This window comes from Typopeltis vanoorti, chromosome 16, assembly GCF_054136105.1.
Source record: "Typopeltis vanoorti isolate ZY-2024b chromosome 16, IOZ_Tvanoo_1.0, whole genome shotgun sequence".
Lineage (NCBI taxonomy): Eukaryota > Metazoa > Arthropoda > Arachnida > Uropygi > Thelyphonidae > Typopeltis > Typopeltis vanoorti.
Genome location: NC_143564.1, coordinates 103233346 through 103250003, shown reverse-complemented (window position 1 = coordinate 103250003; position 16658 = coordinate 103233346). Strand labels below are relative to the sequence as shown.

General features: G+C 37.1%; 1 protein-coding gene across 2 annotated transcripts in view; it reads left to right on the top strand.

Annotated features, from left to right (window-relative positions):
* LOC150098229 (dimethylglycine dehydrogenase, mitochondrial-like) overlaps positions 1-16658 on the top strand; it is a 260147-nt gene that overhangs the window by 60382 nt on the left and 183107 nt on the right. For both annotated transcript variants that reach the window (XM_090405924.1, XM_090405925.1), the window contains exon 3: positions 4367-4465. In XM_090405924.1, coding sequence (XP_090262050.1) covers positions 4367-4465 — 99 coding nt within the window. The remainder of the gene's footprint in view (positions 1-4366; positions 4466-16658) is intronic.

The following is a 16658-nucleotide window of genomic DNA, read 5'->3' as shown; positions in this document are numbered from 1 at the left end:
ATCGCAGGGGGGGGAAGTTCAGAATAGAGAGGATGGGGAATGATTGTCATGTTTTTGGAAGCTAGGAACCAGAATTTCCTAGAACTTTTCAGACCACCCTTGTAAATTTATTTAAAAATACTAAACTGAGAGCATATATGCTGCTTGGAAAGAAATCAATGGGTATCCTCCTGGGCAAGGTGCATAGTGCCATGTAATAAGTTACATGTTTGTAACCCTGTGTAAATTGGAGGAATATGATGTTCCCAAGTCAATGCAACTGTGTTTGTGTGAAATGGCTGCAAGAATGGAACTGATGGATTTTGAAAGAGGCATTGTAATAGATTGCCATGTTGCAAGCCTATCTGTTCAGCAAATTGTTGGAAAATTGGGCCATACCAGTTCAACAATTAGTAATATCATAGTGAGAGAGAAGCACAGGGAGTCAAGTGCTACCCGCAGTGTGTGACCCACCACACTCACCGAATGTGACCGTAGAGTGCTATGAAGGATAATATGTAAAAACCGCCATTCATCAGCTGACACATTGAATGCAGAGTTCTAGGCATCGACTGGAATATGAATATGCACAAAAACATTCAGAACTGAGGGCTCACAACATGGGTTTCCATGGTAGGGCCACAATATGCAAGCCCCACATTACCCGAACCAACATGCAGTGTTGTCTTCAGTGGTGCAAAGAGCATGTACATTCAAATCTCGATGCGATTCCTAATCAGTCTTTACAAAACCTTGATGATTACATCTGATATTCTGATTTGGCTTTAATTTGCTGCATCAGTTTTAACTCCATTCTTGTATATTGGAATTATCTTGCTCTCCTTCCGCTTGTTAGGAATCATATATTGAGACTCAAGATGAACAAATAGCTCAGGGCCATTGCTAACTCTCTTGCCCATTCCTTCAGCACTCTTGATGATATTCCATCTGGCCTGATTGCTGTTTGAATCATGTCTTGTAACAAATTTAAAACCTTATAGATCATCTGCTTCTGTTGTTTTCATTATTTTACCCCTCTACATGAAGTGAATTCTGCCAAAATTAAGACCTTACTGAAGTGGTCTCTTAACAACTTGGCTATTTCTAGTGCACCTGTCACTTTCCTGCTGTTGTCCATATTCACTAAGCTTATTCTTCTTCTTCAGTGGTATTTTTCCTTTTACTTACTACATGGTGATAAAATTCTCTTTGATTTCTTTTGGCTCATCTGTCTAATTTTGTAATCTAACTTATTCTTCTTCTACATGGCCTTCACTCTCCTGACTAAGTCTTTATATTGCTCCAGAGCTTTATTATCAATCTTTTTACAATATCAGACCCACAGTATTTTTATTTTTTATGTATTTATTATTATTATGTTTTTTTTTTTTTTTTTTTTTTTGTATAGTACTTCTTTTAAACATCCTTGGACTACTTCCCACATACTGCTGATTCTACTAAATGCAGTTTTTCATGCCAAGGCATCAACTCATAGACAAATTTTCATATGCTATAACCTGATTCAATGTTCTTGTACTATGAGTCCATTCCATCAGATGCTGTTTATGTTAGTTACTCTTGAGTAATTCTGTAGAGTAATTCTTTGTTCTGGAAATGCCAAGAATAAACTGAATTTGGATTTTGCAAAAGCTTTTGATAGGACATGACAAATTACTAAATGAATTGAAACAGATGGGATTGGATAACAGACTTCTGAGTTGGATCAGTGACTGGCTGTCAGATAGGTATCAGAAAGTTGTATATGGGGGTATGGTATGGTATCCCGTAAGAGGAAGGTCACTAGTGGTGTACTACAAGGGTCAGTTTTGGGACCATTGTTATTCAATTTGTATATTAATGATAATGGGATGGGTTTAACTAGTGGTAGGAGGCTGTTTGCAGACGATGCAAAATTGGGGAGAGCAGTACAGAGGCAAGCAGATGTTATGGCTTTGCAGGAGGACTTGAATATATTGCATGAATGCAGGTAAGTGGAACAGTCAGTTCAATGTTGCAAAGTGTAACATTTTGAAATTTAGTAAGCAATGATGGAATGCAAAGTATACACTCGGGTTAGGAAACTTTAAAGGAGTTAGAGGAAGGAGAGATCTGGGAGTGGTTATGGACAAGGACCTGAAATTCAGGGATTACGTTGCACAAGTTGCGAAGGCATCACATTGAATAATAATAATGCAGAGGACCCTGACATGCAGAAATAAAGCAGTTATGATGCCATTGTATAAGATTCTTGATCAAGCCTCATATGGAATATTGTGCACAGATCAGGTCACTGGGTTTTCATGGTGACAAGGATATCTTTCCAAACATAACCCTTTCCAAAGGACAGATTGAGAGAATGTAAATTGCAAAACCTTGTGAATAGGAGGAAGAGAGGGATATGATTGAGACATGTAAGCTAGTCAGGGGTTGTTATCGAAGAGGTTTTGCATAGAATGAGAAGGGGGGTAGAACAAGAGGCCATTGCTGGAAACTATAAAGAGTGTGTCATGAATGTAGACACACATTGAATCATTTTAAGGCACGGTTTGATGAGCATTGCCGGCCTGGTTGGCCGAGTGGTCAGCGTATCCGCTCTCCAGCCAAAAGGCTGCGGGTTCGAATCCCCGCCTTGGGCATGGATGTTTGTGATTGTCTGTGAAAGTACTAGTGGTGGTAGTCAGCGATAAATGGCATTGGTGGTAGATGATGAAGGTTGGTGGAGTAGTGAGACGAGGAGTTGTAGAGTAGATGCCCTCCCTCGATGAGTCTTTGGACTCCCTGGAGGTGTGATGTAATAATATATTTTTTAATATAATAATATTGTGCACAGTAGTGTGTACCTCCCATGATGAGGTCTGACTCTGTGGAGGTCAGATGTTAATAATAATAAAAGCACATGTTTCTCCAAACCTTTCCACAGCATCTTTCCAGTGGTGGTGGGTTATATAAGCTAAGAGATCATCCATGGATATAGAGTGGCAGAGTACATACTGATGGATGGTCATTGATTAACTGGTAGGCTTTTAAATACAGTACAGCAGAAGCTGGCTGCTGATGACTTTCTTCATTATTCTGGAGAGGACTGAGGTGATGGTAATCAGTCAGTAGTTTGATGGCTGACATTTATTTCCGTTACTTGGAATAGGCTGGATATATGTTTGTCTCCACGTTCCATGTATTGGGTTAAGTGCCAGCTGAGTACAGAAGACTGTAGAGATGGTATTTGTGAAGTCAGCTCTGGAGCACAGCTGTTGATTACTGTTTGTAAGATGCCATTGAGACTGGAAGACTTTGATGTCCAAGTTATTTAAGATCCTTCTAATGTCTTTTTTTTTTATCACAAATTGTTTATTTATTTTATTTTATTTATTTATTTTGTATTTTATAACTTGGTGGCTTTTTGGAGCTTGCCAGTTATTACAAATCTCATCAATATAATATGTCATTTGAAATATTTTCAACTCAAAATACATAACTTTGTATTTATCACCTCTCATCTCATCTCATCTTCTTTATATCCTCTTTTACCTTGCGGTGTTGAGGGTTTTATTAATCATCGGACCTCAAGCCATTCAAAGGATAAGGTGGTCAACCCTATGCCCCGGTGTATCCTATGTGCTGTAGTGTTGAGTTCTCAAGGCCGGTTTGCCTGTTTTGCAGGATGAAAAACCTCAGGATAAACTGGGGAAAAAAAACCCTACTGTCCACGCCCAAGACCAGCTAACTTGGCTATGGCTGAGGAAGATCCTTCAGCTCCTCACATCACCGACGGGAATCGAACCTAGGCCACTCCTTACCCAGGCATATGGTTGCGAAGCGCACAGCCACTAGGCTAACCGTGCAGACTATTTGTCACCTTTAAGGTGATATTTATCATTTAGCATAGCACCAGTCTTTTCAGACCATCTGGAGGATTCCCTATCAGAATTCTGTGAGGTGATTCCTATTTATCATAGTCATATTCTATAATAATTTTTCAGCTGTTGATGTAATAAAATAATTCCTTTTGACTTACAATAGTTCGTATTTTTCTTTCTTATTTTTATTTATTTATTTATTTAAACTCAGCACTTTTTCATCTTGTGTGTTATTGATATTATTAAACAGCAACTGCTTGTAAAAAGTTGCCATTTTGTAATATTGTTTATGGTGCAGTATTGTTTCTTACTACTCTGAAGTTTAGAAATGAATTGGAGATAGGAACAATCTCATATGCTAATTATATGTTAGCTGTTATTAATTGGTCTAATGATTAAATTTTGGCATATTATGATTTACTGCAATGTGCACATAACTTTTAATTATTGTTGATTATTTTAATTTTGAATCAATACTCTTAAGTTCAACCTTTATTTAAAACTTATTTTTTTGTGGGTTGATTTTGCAGGCAGGATTAGCAGCTCTGTATCATCCAGGAATTAACATGAAAAGACTCCATTATTATAGCATAAATTTGTTTTCCCAGCTTGAAGAAGAAACAGGCCAAGTAATGTAGAACTTCATATAAAATATTTGAAATATTCATAATATATATATGTATATATACAGGGTGTTCGGGATAAATTTGACATATTTATAATTAATTATATTTTTCCGTAAGTTACATGTATTAACACACACTTCTCTTCATTTAAAAGTTTGGACCCTTCTTCATTCATATACAAGATGTCAGAAAGGATGGATAGCTGGAACCCACCTGAATCATGGAAGAGAATAACTTGTATCATGATGATTCGTGCCCGCCATCAAAATAAGGATATTACGACTGCTGCCCAATGCTCCCTGAATACAGTAAAAACAATCAGGCATGAACTAGAGACTTGCAATGGTGACTACGAGGATGTAGCAAGAAGAAAGATCCCTAGCAGACGATCTGATTGCGTTCGTACAGCAGAATTCCTCGCAAATCTGCAGGAACAGGTGTTGAAGAACCCTGGCATTGGAATTCGGGCTTTGTTCGTGGAGTTGCTAACTGTAGTCAAGCCCTGGATAACAAGGGTAGCCAATGGTAGGCCGTATGTATGGCAGCAGGATTCGGCCCCTTGCCACACCTCTGGGAAAAGTCAAAAATGGTTGTCTGAAAATTTCTACGACTTCACCAGTCCAAATGTTTGGCCTCCAAACTCCCCAGACCTTAACCCCATGGATTATTTTGTATGGGGCGCAGTTGAAAAAGACACCAATCGCACTTCCAGTAATACAAAAGCCCAGTTAATGGATAAAATTAAAACAGTTTTTGCGGCCCTTCCCAGGGAGACTGTAGCATCAGCTTGTTCGAGGTTCCGAAGCAGAATTGAAGCTGTGATCGATGCTAATGGTGGTTATTTTGAGTAAATCTTGTTGATAGTATTGTAATTAACTCTGCCTGTAATGTTTTTTTGTCAATTCATTAAATTTAATAGATACAAAGAAGATTTTCTTTTTCCTTACGAAACTGTCAAATTTATCCCGAACACCCTGTATATGTATGTATGTATGTATGTATGTATATATGTATGTATGTATGTATATATATATGTATGTATGTATGTATGATATAATCACGTAATCACAAGAAAGATATTTATTTAACCAAATATTTCGGTCTGGAAATAGCAGACCATCGTCGGTGGTATTACAAGAACAGTTTAAAAAATATACAAGCTAGAATACTAACAATAGATCGTTGAAATTAGAACATGCCGCGTGATGTTATATCACTAAGTATGAAACGAAATATTTTGAAGTAGAAACATGATTGAATTTGCTATTTAAAAAAAAAAAAAAAAAAAAAAAAAAAAAAAAAAAAATTAATGAGTAATCTTGATTAGGCTTTCCCAGATTTTTGATATAGATATGCAGTCATTACGATTCAGGTTGGGATGATGGAGCAAAATAAAGTTTACTATGGAATTAGAAGAAAACAACCAGTTATCTTTTTTAGACGTTCTCCTCATCCGATCATCTTCAAATATTCTTACAACTACAGTATACAGGAAACCAACATTCACAGGTCGTTATATTCTGAAAGAATCAGCCCATCATCCATGTCATAAAACAGGAATTATAAAATGTCTCATCAAAAGAGCCAAAACTAATTGTTCTACTTTTGATTATCTACAGAAAGAACTTTCTACTATCCAGCAACACATGAAACTCAATGGCTTTTCTGAAAAAAGTATTCAACGTCTTCTTACATCTTATAATCCTCCACAAAACAACAAAGATTCAATACGTCGAGTACCTATTCCTTATATCTCCGGTATTTCAGAACCTATCGCAAGAATTTTGAAGAAATATGATTTAACAGCTACGTATTCTCCTATTAACAAATTGTCTTCTCATTTTCCTTCTCCTAAAGACAAACGCTCAACTTTATCTCTTCCTGGAGTTTATCAAATTCCTTGCAACTGTGATCTCTCTTACTTTGGACAGACTGGACGTTCTCTTGAAAAAAGAATCCAAGAACATCAATCATCCATTCTTCACAATAAACCTGAAAAGTCTGGTTTGGCTCAACACGGGATTGAAACTGACCACAGCATCCTTTGGTCCAAAACGCGCCTCTTACATAGATCGCGTTATAGGTTCGAACGTCTGTTCAAGGAAAGCGTGGAGGCCTTGCTCCATCATCCCAACCTGAATCGTAATGACTGCATATCTATATCAAAAATCTGGGAAAGCCTAATCAAGATTACTCATTAATTTTTTTTTTTTTTTTTTTTTTTTTTTTTTTTTTTTTTTTTTAAATAGCAAATTCAATCATGTTTCTACTTCAAAATATTTCGTTTCATACTTAGTGATATAACATCACGCGGCATGTTCTAATTTCAACGATCTATTGTTAGTATTCTAGCTTGTATATTTTTTAAACTGTTCTTGTAATACCACCGACGATGGTCTGCTATTTCCAGACCGAAATATTTGGTTAAATAAATATCTTTCTTGTGATTACGTGATTATATCATTCAGTCTTATGTCGCAAGTATCCTTAAAACAACAAATGTATGTATGTATGTATATATATATGTATGTATGTATGTATGTATATATATATGTATGTATGTATGTATGTATATATATATGTATGTATGTATTTATATATGTATGTATATTAGGATAACCAAGTTATTTTATAAACTTGGTTATTTTAACTCCTAATCCCAAGTATGCAAACAATTAAGTTTGCGCCTGAAACAAAGTTCAAGTCTAAAGATGGTACAACACCAGGGCAACTCATTGTAAAGGTGGGTAAAGCTCTGATCACTATTCTTAGTATTTTCCAACCTTTACAATGAGTTGCCCTGGTGTCGTACCATGTTTAGACTTGAACTTTGTTTCAGGTGCAAACTTAATTGTTTGCATACTTGGGATTAGGAGTTAAAATAACCAAGTTTATAAAATAACTTGGTTATCCTAATATACAATATTCCCAAGTTAAAAAATTTATTACATATATATATATATATATATATATAGTCATTTTTCCTCTTTATAATATATATATATATATATATATATATATATATATGTACCTACATAATTATGTATGTTTTGTGTATATACTCTTCTTATATCATAAATTTGTCAGGCCACATAACCTTAGTGTGGCCTGACAAATTTATGCTATAATTCAGGATAATCACAAACCTGATAGTTTTAGTTGGAGCAGATATTGTGATGACAGTAATACTCCTTAAACTCATTCACTGTTTCCATTCACTTTAGCATCTTTTTACTCATCTACCACTCTCCAGGAACAATTTACTTCTGATTCCTTTACTTCACACCCTTCTTATAAACCTTCCAGAAATTGAGTGACAAGCAAAAATATAAATGGAAAACATTATGATGAAAATAATAATAACAGAAGAAAAATCAGCATATATATGGTGTGTGTGTGTGTGTGTGTGTGTGTGTGTGTGTGTGTGTGTGTGTGTGTACTCCAGGAAATATATGAAGCTAGAGATTTAAGGGTTGTGGTAGACAAAGAGTTAAAGATAGGAGGACATGTTGCAAAGGTAGTCCATAAGATTGAAGAACATTAACTTGTAGAGATAAGGAAGTCATTTTTCCTCTTTATAATGCCTTGATATGTTCACATCTGGATTACTGTGCTAAGGCCTAGTCTCCTGGGTTTCTTGGGGATGAAGAAGCAGTGGAGAAGATTCAGAGGTGAGCAACCAACATGGTAAGTGGTCTGTGGAATGTTCCCTATGAGGACAGATTGAGGACATGTGTGGATTGCAGAAGTTGGTTGATAGGAGATAAAGAGGGGATATTATAGAAACATAAGTTGCTTAAATGGTTTTATAGGATTGATGCAGGGGAAATGTTTCAGCACTTGGCTGGAGGGACCATAACAAGGGTCATCCCTGGAAGTTGAATAAAGGTGTGGTTAGTAGGGGTAGGAGGACTGGAAAGGGTTGCTAGAGATGTGAGTGCTTTGTCTGTTAATGGATTCAAGGAGAGGTATGATAGATTGGGTCTCCTGCAATGAGTCTTTGGAGTTCATGGAGGTGCCCATATAATAATATATTTTATTACAGATACAGAATATTTAGCGATATCTCATAACAATTATTAGTGTAACTGAATAGTTTAAAATAATAATGAAAAACAAAAAAAAAAAAAAACATACTAAAATAATGTTCTTTTAAACCATTTTGTTACATTGACAGTGGTCATACAGTATGACTGAAAATTTTGTCTTTGTAATAAAAAAGTTATTGAACTTGTTTTTTCCAGTAATGACCTTTCATCCTTCCCTTATCAATAATCTCTTCTACATTGAGCTGATATAATCCTTGCTAACTTATATTTTTCTATATCATCACATGTTTTCTTCCTATCCACCCAGCTCTGCAGATGGCATTTCCCAAATTTCTCCCTTAGCTAACATTCCAGAGATGTGATATTACTTAAGTGGCTCTTCTCTAGATGTTTTCCAAAACATTCTCTCATCAAACGTTCTCCTTGTTCTTCCCCCTCTAGCCAAGTGTTCAAGCATTTCCCTTACATCAGTCCTATAAAATCCTTTAACTTAAATGTTTTTATCACTCCCCCTCCCCCCCTGTTTTTCACCTATCAACCAATTTTTGCAATCCACAAACCCTCAATCTATTTTAAGGGAGCATTTTACAGACCACTCACCTCTGAATCCTCTCCACCACTTCCTTATCCCCAAGAAACCCAAGTGATCTCACCTGAGCACAGTAATCCAGATGTGGTCATATTAAGACTTTATAAAGAGGAATGATAACTCCTTTATCTCTGTTTGTTAGTGTGTTCTTCAATAACAAAGTAATCCTGTGAGCTACCCTTAATACTTTAGCAATATGCCCTCTAAACCTCAATTCTCTGTCTACTACCTTCAAATCTCTGGCTTCATCAATTTCCTGAAGTATATTCTTGTAGAAAGGCTTATACATTGGTAACACATGACTATTAAATTATTTAAGGAATTTGTAACGCATACTGGAATATTAATTAAAAGAAACTTTAATAAATACCTCCTCTTCGGCAATGTCACATTGCCTTCTTCATAGGAACATACAACTATGACACGTGCATGCAGGCACTGCAAAAAGCAAATGAGGCAGAAGAGAGAAATTAGTGCCATCCTAATGGTTCCTAGAGTCCTAATGGTGCCCCCCAGCAGGCTATATTGGGTTGTCTTGGCTGTTGGGCTGATGTTCTTATGATGCAAGCATCCCAAATTTGAGGCAGTCTCATGCACCCAAATTTGCTGAGGTTTGGAAAGTTTTTTTAGAGCTGAGGCTAATTCTCTGAACAATCTTTCATATTTAAACTACTTGCTGCAGTGTATTAACGTGGCTTTCTTCCAACGTATTCTGTGGCGGGTATCCAGAGCATGGTCTGCAAGCCTAGAGTGGCTGTACTGGTGAAACCAGATGTAGTCTTTGTGTTCTGAAATCCTGATATTTGCTGTCCTGCCTGTTTGGCCAAAGTAGGACAGTTTACAGCTGCAAGGGATCTGGTATACCCCAGGTAGGTCTAGGAGAAGTGGTTGGTCTTTGGTGGAGCAGATAAGGGATGCCACAGACCACAGACCTGACTTCTGACAGAAGCAAAAGAAAGAGTTCAGTTACTCACTTCTCACATCAGTGTCTGTTACATCAGTAACTGCAAAGTCACCACCTGGATGACATACTCTTGCAAAGTGATCACTTAGTAACTGAACTCTTTCTTTTGCTTCTGTCACTTTCCTACCATCAGAATTGAGTAAAGTAATCTTTCCATGATTATTCTTTCTCTTACTTACTATGTACCAAAAAAAAAAAAACTCTTTTGGATTTACTTTGGCCTACTTTACTCATTTTTTCTCAAAATCTAATTTAGCCTTTCTTACCATACTAGTTACCCTTCTTGCTCATGAGCATGTTGTGATCACCTTTATGTTATATTCCTTCCACAATGCTTTCTTTTTGTCTTTTTCAGCTCCTGCTTTATATTGCTACTCATCCACTTAATAACTACTCTGTTTATCCTCCTGACCCTAGGTATGCACTCTGATATTGCCTTACTCAAACAATCCTCCTCAAACAATCACACTATACAGTGTAATATTGCTTCCTCCAGATATCCATTGACTATTTCCCATGCATAATTATCCCCAACTTTGCATTATTTGTATGGAGCTGCATTTCTTATTGAACTTTACCATTACCCATTATCCTTAACATTTCAGTTAAACAACATCTCCCCCCCAAAAAAGAACCTTATATCACACTACTAATCACTTTCCTTTTCTGGGATACTTCCCCCCCATACACAACTTGTTGATATTTACACAGCTGTCTTCCCATTGCTAATATATTGTCAAAGGTCTTCACAAACCTATATATAGGGATATACAAAGTGATCAAAATAATGGAAACAGCTACAAATTTTTTTGAGAATTTTTTATTAATATGCTGTAGGTCCACCTTGGGCTGTTAGAACACCATGAATTCACCATGGAATAGATGATACAAGTCACGTACATAAGATGATGGAATTCAGGACTATTCTTCCTGCAAAATTTGTTTCAACTGTGATAGTGATGTTGCAGACGGAAAATATGATTGAACCTTGGGGAACCAATTGGCGACAATGCCTCCATATCCATATCTTCTCATAATCTTTGATACTGTGGCTCATAATAATCATGATATTATTATTATTATTGCGCCCTCCACGGAGTCTGCAGACTCATCGTGGGAGGTTCATTCAACTGATAACATATTTATCATATTGAATCTTAAAATCCTTAACACTCCTTGCACTAGCAACACATTCTGGTAATGGATTCCATTCACTGACAATTCTCCATGTAAAAAATCAACTCCTCACACACCTCTCTTCATCACACTTTTACATAACTTCCAGGGATGGATTCTGGTTCTTCCCTTCTCACCTTCTACTCTTTTTATAATCCCCTCTGGATTAATCCAGTAAGATGCTGTCACTAACTTAAATGTCTCTATCATATTACAATGTTTCCTCCTATCAACCAAACTCTGCAATCCACATTTCTTCAATTTCTTTCCATGGCCAGCATTCCAAAGTCCTGACATTGTCTTAGTCACTCACCTCTGGACCCTTTCCAATGTTTACACATCACAATGAAAACTGGATGACCAAATCTGAGTGCAATAGCCCAAATGTAGTTTGACCAGTGCTTTATACAGTGGCACAACCACTTCCTTGTCCTTGCTTGTTACCTTACTTGTTAGAGTACTTCTTATCATAGCAGCACTCAGTGGTGCACCCAGGATTTAATCTTGGGGGGGGGGGGGCTGAGTTAAACGGATAAAAATATTTTTAATACAATGAATTTGCATTAAAAATATTTTTATCCTTTCAACAAAAATTCGTTAAATTTCATTCATTCAATACAATTCGTTAAATAAAATTCATTAGGTGATTATAAAAATTTATTTAAAGAATAAAATCCAGTTTTCTTTTCTTTTTACAAAGCTCTTGAATTATTTCAGTCGTGGTTACATTGATCTCTCTCTGTGTGTATATATATATATAGCAAAGCAAGTCCATTCAATTGTGATTTTGTCATGGTAGATCTTAAATAGGTTTTTAAAAGGCGTAAGTTAGAAAATGACCTTTCACTGATGCATGTTATTACTGGAAGCGTTGCAAATATTTTTAATAAGTTATAGATGTTAGGATATATCATTTTGTCACACTTTGAAATTGCATTAACGGCATTTTTGCATGGAGCTATTGCAAACAGGTTTTCAAATTTCTTATACCACAACTTGAATTTATGTAAAAGTGTGGCAAAGAGGGGGTGTGTGAGTAGATTTTTTACATGGAGAATTGTCAGTGAATGGAATGCAATACCAGAATGTGTTGTTAATGCAAGGAGTGTTAATGTATCATAGGCCAATCTCATCTCTTCCTCTGACCACTCTGAGATACACATGATGCACACATTCACTTCTGCTTCCAGTCTTCTCATTCTTTATGCTGTATCTCCCCATCTATCTTGCATCCCTATTCATTGTTGCTTCTCACCTTCTCCCTGGTCTCTCTTCCTTTTACTGCTCTCCACTTTTTCTATCTTGCATCCCTTGTTTGCATGCTTTCACATCCATTCTTACATTATTGCACTTTGCATTCACCTTCAGGTATTCTTTACTCAATTTCCCAGCAAGAGCCTCTCCATGTTTCACACCAGATCCATTCAAGTATCATGCCAAATCCATTCAAGTATGTATACTGCCATCACCTTTCTGCTTTATAATCCTAGAATTTATAAACCATGAGATTTACATTAAAAAAAAAAAAAAAACTGTAATGTTTCTCCTAGACATACATGGTGGTTGCTCTGTGGTTTGTACCATTTTAGAAATATCTACCTATTTTATTTAAGTGCTATTCTTTGTGTAAACTATCTTGCTCAAACTGCCAGCATGATTTCATTTGCTCCTATATCCTGTTGCATTTTGGAGTTCACAAATACGAGGCTGTGTATTCTATCAATGTTGCCGTACTGCAGGAAGTGGATGAGATTAGAGATTTGGGAGTAATGGTTGCCAGCAGATTGAAGTTTAGAGGGCATATTGCTAGTGTTGTAATGGCTGCTCATCGTAGTGCTGCTGTGATAAGAACAGTGGCGGCCAGTGAAAATTTTAAGTGGCGGTGCTGAATATACAAAATAAAATTTAAAAAAAATTATTTTTTTCCTAATCAGTAACAAATTTATTAATAAATAAATTTACATGTTAAAAAATTGCTTTATTAAAAATATTTCACCCTCATCACTTACAAACACCAATAATAAAAGTTTCATATCTCACAGAAATAATGCTCATTGATACACTGCCCAAACGAGCAGTGTCAAGTGTAAACGAATATCGGCAAGTCTAGCTGCAATTGCCACGATCATTCTCACACTGCCTTAGATCGCAGTGCATTTGTTTCGTGTAACGATAATTGAAAAAATATAATTCTTTTCATAGTTTCAACAGGACATTTTTCATTATTCAGACCTATATCTATAATAAATAAATAAATATATATTATTTTAACAGAATAAAATAAGATTTTCAAAAAAAATAGTTCACCCTCACCACAAACACGCACCAACAAAGAATAACGCGCGCAAGCATACACTGCCTAAAGAGCAGTGTCAGATTCACTAGTTATGTGCAATGAGAAGCGCAAACGAATATCGGCGAGTCTGCCTTGATTGGTTGAATGTGAATAACGTGATAATTCACATTCAACAATCACGATGACGAATGACATGATTTGACACCGCGTTAGATTGCAGTGTATCTGTTTCATAATCTAAAGTGTTAATCAAACAATTCCAATTATTAACTATTCAATCACTGTTGAAACATAAGGTGTAACCTTTAACAGGTTGTATTGCATTTATATAATGTTGTAAGCATTGTTATTATTTATAAACACAAACAAAATTTAATTTTTTCATTTTTTCCTTGGGGGTGCTGCAGTGCCGCAGTGCTTATGTATGGGCCACCACTGGATAAGAAGTACTCTAAAATGTAGGAATAAAGAAGTGGTTGTGCCACTGTATAAGGCACTGGCCAGGCCACACTTGGACTATTGTGCTAAGATCTGGTCACCTGGTTTTCATTGTGATGTGGAGGCATTGGAGAGGATCCAGAGGCGAGCAGGCATTTGGAACGGAGAAAGGCTATGTAGAGAAGTTGAAGAAATGTGGATTACAGAGTTTGGTAGATAGGAGGAAGAGAGGTGATATTATTATTATTATTATTATTATTATTATTATTATTATTCAGGCCTCCATGGAGTCAAAAGACTCATCGTGGGAGGTCCTTCCTAAGAACATAAAGTCTGTCAAGACTCATCGAGGGGAGGTTCCCCCCCCCCCCCCCCCCCCCAGAAACACAAAGTCTATCATACCACTCCTTAAACTCACTGACCGTTCTCGCCCTCACCACTCTATCAGGTAATGTATTCCACGGCTCAACCACCCTCCATGCAAAGAAACCACTCCTCACCCTCTTGCTCACAGTTTTCTTTCGTAACTTCTAGGGATGGCCTCTTGTCATCACTCTTTCCCGCTGTTCAACCAAGTGAAAGAACTCCCCAGTGTCGACCCTGTAACCACTTCTCAACAGTTTAAAAGTCTCAATCATATCACCTCTCCTTCTTCTATCTGCCAAACTCTCCAGTCCACATTCCCTCAGCCGATTCTCATAACTATCCTTGTACAGTCCTGAGACCATCTTTGTATCTTTTCCACAGTTAATTTATCCCCTTTAAATCCTGGGGACCAAATCTGAGAACAATAATCCAAGTGTGGTCTGATCAGAGACTTATACAACGGAATGATAACCCTCTTATCTCTGCAGGTCAGTGTCCTTCTCATTATTGCAGCAATCCTCTGTGTTACCTTCACCACCTTTGCAATATGTCCCCTGAATTTCAGGTTTCTATCAATCATCAACTCCAGATCTCTTGTCTCCCCAACTTCCTCCAGTATAACTCCTCCCATAGAGTATGCAGCATCCCATCGATGTTTCCCAAACCTCAAGACCTTACATTTTGCTGCATTAAACTGACAGCCCCCATTCATTTGCCCATCTATCTAGCTTATTCCAATCCTGTTGCAGGGCTACCACATCTGCACTATTACTAATAATCCTTCCCAGCTTCGCATCATCTGCAAACAACTGAATATCCCCTTGCAATCCACTGGCAATGATATAAAGGTTAAACAATATAGGTCCTAGTACTGAGCCCTGTGAGACCCCACTTGTAACCTTCTGTCCCCTTGAAACTGCTCCACCATACACAACTCTCTGATACCTATCAGACAGCCAATCCTGAATCCAGTTGACCAATCTGACATCTAGACCCATGTGTTGCAACTTAAATATCAGCTTATTATGTGGCACCATGTCAAATGCCTTTGCTAAGTCTAAGAAAATTGCAGTATATGCCTTTCCCCCCATCTAATGTTCTTGTAACTTTATTATAAAAGGCTAGCATATTGCTAAAACAAGAGTGCATTTTCACAAATCCGCGTTGACTCTCACAGATAACATTACCCTCATCTGCCCAGTGCTGTATACGGTCCCTCACTACTTTCTCCAAGATCTTCACAACTACTGATGACACACAGACTGGTCTATAATTAGACACTTCCAGTCTGTTACCACCCTTATGCAATGGCACTATCTTACCTTCCTTCCATTCCCTGGGCACCTTTGCCGAAACCAGACTTTCATTGAAAAGACAGGTTAAAGGCACTGTCAGTTCCCTAGCACATTCTCTCAAAACTCGTGGTGAAATACCATCCAGTCCAAAAGCTTTATTGACATCCAGAGTTCTCAGTATCTGAAACACACTCTCCTCCTGTACCTCTAAACCTTGAACCTGCCCTATCCCTCTAGCATTAAAACTGATTCCTCCAGGATGAAATACTCCAATAAAGTGGTCATTGAACCATTACACTATGTCCTCTGCATCAGTCACTCTATTCCCATTTTTATCCCACAATATCATTCTTCCACAGTCATTTCTCCTCCTACTGGCCACATAGCTAAAAAATTCCCTAGGATTTTCTTTGGATCTTAGGGCCAATCTCCATTCATATTCCAGTTTCGCTTTCCTTACCACACTAGTCACTCTTCTGGCCTGTGTCTTATATTCTTCATGCATCCTCTCTTCCCTGTCTCCGTATATCTCTTCCATAGCCTCTTTTTCACATGCAATTCCTGTTTAATATTGTTTGTCATCCACTTTACTCCAAATTGTGTCCTCTTCTTCACTCGTGGTATACAACTTACCATTGCTGCTAACAAATATTCTTTCACAATTTCCCACGCACTAACGATATCCCGGCCTTCCAATTCCTCCCTCCATGAAACTTCCCGAAGTTGATGTCTAAGACTATTATAATCACCTGCATTATAATTCCACATAAGTTCCCGTCTCTTTGATACTCCTGCATGTCTATTCATTTTCCAAGTCAAAACCATATGGTCACTCTCTCCAACTGGTGGGAGAGATGTCATCTCAGTTATTATCAACTCTTCTGATGCTATAACCAAATCTAAAACTCTTGAACCTTTTGTTCCCTCTATTACATGTTACCTAAGACATTTGTCCCTCAAGAATTCTAGAAATTCCATTCCCTTATTGCTACATGCATCTTCCTCTCCCAGTTTATACTACTG